General features: G+C 41.0%; 1 protein-coding gene across 2 annotated transcripts in view; it reads right to left on the reverse strand.

The window, feature by feature from the left end:
- Positions 1–619: 619 nt before the first annotated feature.
- sh3gl1b (SH3-domain GRB2-like 1b) overlaps positions 620–6,964 on the reverse strand; it is a 13,018-nt gene continuing 6,673 nt past the window's right edge. For both annotated transcript variants that reach the window (XM_031863912.1, XM_031863913.1), the window contains 4 exons: positions 6,789–6,947; positions 5,759–5,862; positions 5,440–5,573; positions 620–3,010 (listed from right to left, as the gene is read on the reverse strand). In XM_031863912.1, coding sequence (XP_031719772.1) covers positions 2,817–3,010; positions 5,440–5,573; positions 5,759–5,862; positions 6,789–6,947 — 591 coding nt within the window. In that variant the 3' untranslated portion in view covers positions 620–2,816. The remainder of the gene's footprint in view (positions 3,011–5,439; positions 5,574–5,758; positions 5,863–6,788; positions 6,948–6,964) is intronic.

Genomic DNA, 6,964 nt, shown 5'->3' on the forward strand with positions numbered 1-6,964 from the left:
TTATTAGAATTAATAACATTTTAATATTTATAGTAAATACATTTATATGAAAAACTATAGTAAAATAATAAATAGTATGATCCATTTTAGTTTTTATTATTATAGATATAGCAAAATGTTGCTTCTAGAACAGCAATGTTTACAACAGCAAAGTCCCTAAATAAACTCAATAAATCTTAATAAAATAAATAACATTAAAAATAGTCACTATCACTTGTTTCCCCTCTGCTAGCTTGAGGCTAAACACATCATACTCCACTATAAACATTTTACATTGTTTACCCAATTTAAATGTTCTTAAATATTCAAAGCTAGCCATGATGTCAGAAGACCACTCATAACACAACAATAACATATCTTCCTTTTGTTTTTATTGTAAGAAGGGGAAGGGGGGGGGGGGGGGACAGGACAAGAAGAAGCACGTACAAATACTTTGATAAAATATTGCGGTTAAATTCTGTACTCATACCAACAGTAAAAAGACAACTTAAATCTAAAGACATACATTTACAAGGTATAATATTAGACTACATGCAAAGATTAATTTAAATGTTTTACGGTCTGGTATATAAAAAATAACACTATAGAGAGCCAGAATGATTTAATGCTGTTCAAAAAAAACCATTTAAGACTGATTAAACAAATACATAGCCCTTTAAAAACAGAAATCAGTGGGACATGTTTTCTTTCAAACATGGATTAAAATCTACATAAAAATGAGTTCCGGCTGATAAACCTCACATTAGTCGAAACAACACATGTCCAGGAAACTGCCTGTAGTGTCATACCGGTGCAGAAATGTGCACACGTCACGCATTTCATCTTTACACAGGAAAAGTGCCAACGGCTAGAAATGAAAACCAAAAAGTAGAAAAGACATTTTCATGAGCATACTCTTAAGTCGCTGGGTTAGGTTTTGGTTGCTGGATTAGTTGCGGTACTTTTCCTCCTTTCTTTTCCAAAAGGCACTAAAACAAAGCTATCAAAGTCTGTATTTGATAACAGTGTGATCCAGACAGCACCTCCTACAGTCCTTTAACTTGGCCCTGAACTTGATACAAGTATTGAAATGTAGTAAGATCAGAGATGTAAACATATGAGACAAGGACCAAAGTGTTTGGCAGCGTGGAGTGATGGACAAACACAGAGAATTCAAAGTCAGCTGGACCGACGATACGCGTTTGGTAAGGATTCATGTTTGGCAACAAAAGTTCTCCAAATTAGTCAAAATGGACAAAAGCGTAGGATTATTTTTTTCCCTTGATGTGTTCCCTTTCCCTCCAGGTCTTTCCTTCATACTGTACAGTGTATGTCGGATTAGACTCCAGCTGCTGGTGTCATCCAGGACGAGAAACCAGCCTCGTCCTAATAGAATAACTGAACAGGAACGACACCTCAGCCCGACGGACTGACAAATGAATTGAATCAGAGCCATCGTGAATCATCAAAATCACAGGGTTAGAATAAGTTTCAAAGCACAGAGGAGTTTCACATTCTCAAAGACACAAGGGCAGACAGGAATAGTGGGACACTTATCGATGACTATGAAAGACTGACCAGCAGCGTCATCTATTCAGGCACTGAATAACAGGCGCCTAAAACGGGTCGAAAGACCGAACAAAGGAAAAGGCTGAACATGCGAAGACAAACGGGCCTTAAACTAAATGAATATATGGCTATGTTACAGAATACTTAGTTCAACAAACGAGCGAGATGTTCCTATTGCATTGGATAAAGACTTTTTGGCTCCGTCTCCTCTATTGAACAGACTAGCAGACGACCACTAAACAACTAATCATTCTGTGTCTCTACACAACAAACACACGCCTCCCTTGAGTGACAAAAAAGGTGCAACGTCTGCATTTAACTTTGGGTCTGTGTGTAATGGTGGAGTACGTCACACACACACACATCAATCTCATTTGAGGACCAAGGTGCAATTACAACATCTTCTGACATATTCAGTAAGCAGTTGTATTTTTACAAACTATTGTAGCAGGTCGAGACTAACGCAACTGAAATACTGAAACCGTACGAGGACAGCAGTGTGTCGAGCCTGTTGTCTTCTGAAGCCATCAGCTCAGACATGGATCTTTAAGAAGAGCATTACAAATAGACCCACACCTGAAAATGGTCTAAATCTGGGGCACATTTTGTCTCGTTTCTCAATGTTAATGCAGTTTTTTTTAAATTTGAGATACAATTAGTTAAACTACATATCTAGTCGTGTGTGGTTTCATTTTAGGGAAAAGAAGTTCTCGGTCTCGCCAGCAGGTGGCATCAAGAGACGAGCTCCAGTTAGGAAATGAAGATAATATTCAAGTTACACATGGTGTTTACTGGGAGGTTTGAGTTTGAAACTTAACAGTTTGAACTGTTGACCCATCTGAGTTTCAAACAGACTGCAGTCGCACAAAACGGATGATAGGGAATCACCAGATTTCATACAAATCATATTTACGATATCAGAAATTTGAAATTAAAAGACAAATATTGCTTGTAAATGTAACAACAGTTAGTCCTCAGGAAATGTTTCTGACTGCCAGATAACGGGCGACGACATGTGGTGTCCATCTTGGATTCTTTTACCTTTGGGTGGACACAGGTGGATATTCTGGTCTGGACTTCTTCCTCCAGAACAAAAAGTGCTCGTCTGTGATGGTGACGTCGGAGCCGAAGGTGAAAATGAATATTCTGCGGACCAGCCCTTGGGTTCGCTTTCCTCCCTCTCTCCTAACTCTACTTGCTCTCTCCTCTTCCTCCTCCTCCTCCTCTTCCTCCTCTCCATCAGTCTCCTCCTTAGCTCTCTTTGTATATTAGTGTGGCAACGCAACAAGGACCTCAACATAATTGAGAGGGAAGAATCCCGACTGGCTGTTCAGCATGCCCTCGTACCAGTTCTCGTCGATCTGATTGGTCAGGGTGATGATGTCGCCCTCGCGGAAGCCCAGCTCTCCCTCGTTCTCTGGATCAAAGTCGTACAGCGCCTTACAGCACGGCTGCTCCGGGGCTGAGGAAACACAAGCCAGGGCAGAGGGAATTAGGACGATGACGGCAAAATAAGGCAAACCCCAAAAATGATTCAGGAAAAGTAGTCACATTTAAATACGTTTATATACGTTAGCATAACATTAGCATGTGGTGCAGTCAGATCAACCTCAACACAGCATTGCATGCAGGCTCAAGAGTGCTGACAAGTTGAAACCACAACCCTCCTGTGACCAGAGGTCTATGTGGGACTGTCCTCTTCCCTCTATCCTTCGTTTGCTCCCTCCATCCCGTTCTCTGTGACCTCACAGAGATCAGCAGAGGAAGAGAGGGGCTCCACACACACACACACACACACACACACACACACACACACACACACACACACACACACACACACACACACACACACACACACACACACACACACACACACACACACACACACACACACACACGCTCGGCTCTTTTGTCTGCGAACAGTTTTCTCATTGTATTGAGTTCACCCCACAGACAGCCGGGCCGGCTAGAGATGGCGAAAGCTTGGGTCACTCGCTCTCTGTAGCAATTTACAGCGGCAGAAAAACATAATGTGAAAACACCTAATTTAAAAAGGACCAACTCTGAATCAACTCAATGACAATTACAAACGTTTCTCTAAAAAGTAGATTGTATTAGAATAAATGCAAATTAGTGGAAAGTTCCCTTTCTTAAGAAGTCTAATGAGCAGTTTGATGAATAGTCAAAATCCTGGTAATTAGCTTGTAAGCTAATGCGGCTCACTTTGCTTGCGATGTTGATTTAGTTGCTTCGAAAATAATGGCATTATTAATTATTCCTACAATAACCAGTTATAATGATCAAAACATAGATGAATACATGGATTTATGTGAAAATATTGATGGTGCTACTTTAAACTGGCAAACTCGTTAGCAAACAACTGCCGACAGCGGTTATGAGGCAACGTTATTATTCATTCTGTCAGTTTGGTGCTGAGCACGCATGTAGAGCCTTTTCTTTAGCAGCCGTCTGCTGCGGCTGAAAACAACCAGCATGAGAGCGGTGAGAAGGAAGCAAAACGTTTGGGGTGCAGGATATTAACAAAAATATTTCTTATCCGACTACTCGATGGAATGATCGGTAGAATACCTGATTAGTAGGATAATGGAAAGCTGCAGCCTCTACTCTGTACGGTGCTCAAGTTAATGGGTTAAAAACTATTCGTTTACACATGGACACACAAAAACAAAGATGACACATGATGCTCCGCGTATTATGCAATATGGTGGTGAGAAATAAAAAGCAGGAAACTGTTTTTTCCATTGATACAAACAGCTTAAGGGCGACTGTAATATTACACTCTATAACTATAATACTAACTGGAATACCACGACAAATAATAATGAATAACTCATAATTCTAGCACCAGCTGCTGGTTTCTCGCATGTTAATAAATACTCCTGCTATTGACCAAAACACAGGCTTCATAACTAACTGATATAGTAATAATATATAGTAATATAGCATGAGGATATGTTAGATAGTCGTTTAGAATGTCAGGCTGCAGTATCTAGACTACATTATGTTGATCTATTACAAAACCACACACATGACGTTAAAGTATGCGTGCTACACAAACCACCAATTATTTGTCAAACCTGTGAGAAGCCACTTGTATCCTACTTCCTACATTTCACACCAGAAGCTGTGCAAGCACACTGGACCGTTTCACGACGGCAAGAAGAGGAAAAAAAACACAATCTGTGACTCACACAATCTGGGTTCCTGAAAGGACAATGTGGCCGAGTGAAAAAAACGGCTCTGATGATACCGCAGGAAAGAGGAACAAAGCCAGTTGGAGAAACGCCAGCTAGATGACATGACAGGGCAGGACACACACACACACACACACACACACACACACACACACACACACACACACACACACACACACACACACACACACACACCCCAATGCAGAAACAGACGTCCTATTTTTCATGGAAAACAACTGAGTCCAATCGACGACAGAAACAACTTCTTTCACATATTTGTGCTCAGTGGCACTGATTGGTTGCAGGTCTTGAGCAATCCTTCTGGCGATGCGGAGAGTTCCTTTTCCAGCTTAGTTTCTGTCAGACTTCTGAGGAATGTGTTCAATGCAGGCATGCTGTTTTGGCTCAGTCCATCTTGTGTGTGTAGAAACAGCTGGATGTTTTTTAGCTAGGAGCCCTTTTTGTGTGGCTGTGAGAGTGACGAAGCTAAATACAAAATCCGGCCTCAGAATGAGTTTGTTTTGTTCTTTGTTTGTCCAGACAGCATCTGTTCTCTGTTGCACTTCATCATTTTGACATTAATAGTTAGCTAAAATGTATTTTACTCAAATGTGTGTGGTAGAATTAAAATACGCTGATCCTTACTAATGCCCCGGCACATCAGCTGTTTTCTTACCTGAGTTGCGTGAAGGCGGAGGGGCCATTGAGGTCGAGTAGCCGCCATTTGATTGGTTGTCGTCTCCGAAGTCAAAGATCGGTTTGGGTTTAGGTGTGTATTCACGTCTTGGTCGAGTCTGAGCATCATTCATCCTGTTCATAAAGACAAGTTGATTTAAGTTTTTTGTAATTCCCAAAACTCTAAAATAAAAAAATAAAAAAATAAAAAATGTGTTTCAAGTTACTGCGACTGAACCAGAAGCAGACTATAAGCTGCACATTCAAAATGCACTGAACAGTACGTTGGTATTTGTGTGCGTTAAGTCTTATTACTGCACCTGTCTTTGAGTTTGTCAGAAAGCTCCTCCAGCACCTGCACAGCCTGTCTGTGATACTGCAGCTGGGACTCCACCAGGGATGAGAGCTGGCTCACCTGCTCTATCTAAACACACACACACACACACACACACACGATAATCAGTGTCACTTTGCTTAAATTACTGTATTTTTCATTCCAATGGACAAACTGTTTATTCTGGATAAAACGGGTCATAAACACATGCAGGCATGCACTGCACCTTTAAGATACATTACCATGAAGCTGATATATGATAAATAATTCATATTTCTTTGACTAAATCATCTTAACCTCATCTCATGCTAGTAAAAAGACCGTGGGTTTAGATTTTTTTTGTCAAACTACTATTTCCAATGTCGATAATGATCTTTCATGCTCAAATTCACAGATACATAGTATTTAAAAAGTCATAGGGAACAACATACAATGAGGCTGGAAGTAGAGAATTAACAGAACATATGGAACAGACAGACTTCCTCCAGGTAGCACTGGTCCTATTCACAGTCAAGCAGCTCAAAACTAAACCCTCAACTGCTGTGCTGCAATAACAAACAAACACACAAATCCCTTTAGATCTACACACAATCAGATACATGCTCTAAGCTGTGTCTCCTCACATTCCTAAACCTGAATTGCAGCTATTTAGAGACATGTTTATCTCCAGTGTGAGTGCTGGCTAAACAGCTCCGTAGGTGTAACTATCGCTGTGTGTTTGTCCAGTGGGTGTGTATCGAATGGCAGCAAAGGTGAAGCTCAGTGAAGCTCGACAACTGGACAGAAAACTGATGAAATGTTTAACATGATACGGCAATATGCATCAGTTATCCTCTGAAATCATTGAATAGATTCTTATATTGCTGCAAGGACCTCTGTGTTTCATATTTCATGTTCATACCTGACGTTTGGATGTAGTTACCCTTTATATTGTAAAGATGGATCAGGATTAAAATTCATGTTTCAGAGGACAGACACTAACACCGCACACTGAACAGTAATAAATCAGTCCTCACGTCCGTCTCCAGCAGGTTGTACATGCTCGTCTCGGCCACTTCCTTTGACTCGTGGAACTTCTCCAGCGCCTGTCGGAGCTCCTCGTCTGGGATCTTGCCCTGACGCTTTTTCTTGTAATCGTAGTCCAGGCGGCGGCCTTCCAGCTTCTTCAGGTGATGCTGAGGTGGTTTGGGGG

Source organism: Anarrhichthys ocellatus, unplaced genomic scaffold (genome assembly GCF_004355925.1).
Source record: "Anarrhichthys ocellatus isolate YVR2014 unplaced genomic scaffold, GSC_Weel_1.0 scaffold30, whole genome shotgun sequence".
NCBI lineage: Eukaryota > Metazoa > Chordata > Actinopteri > Perciformes > Anarhichadidae > Anarrhichthys > Anarrhichthys ocellatus.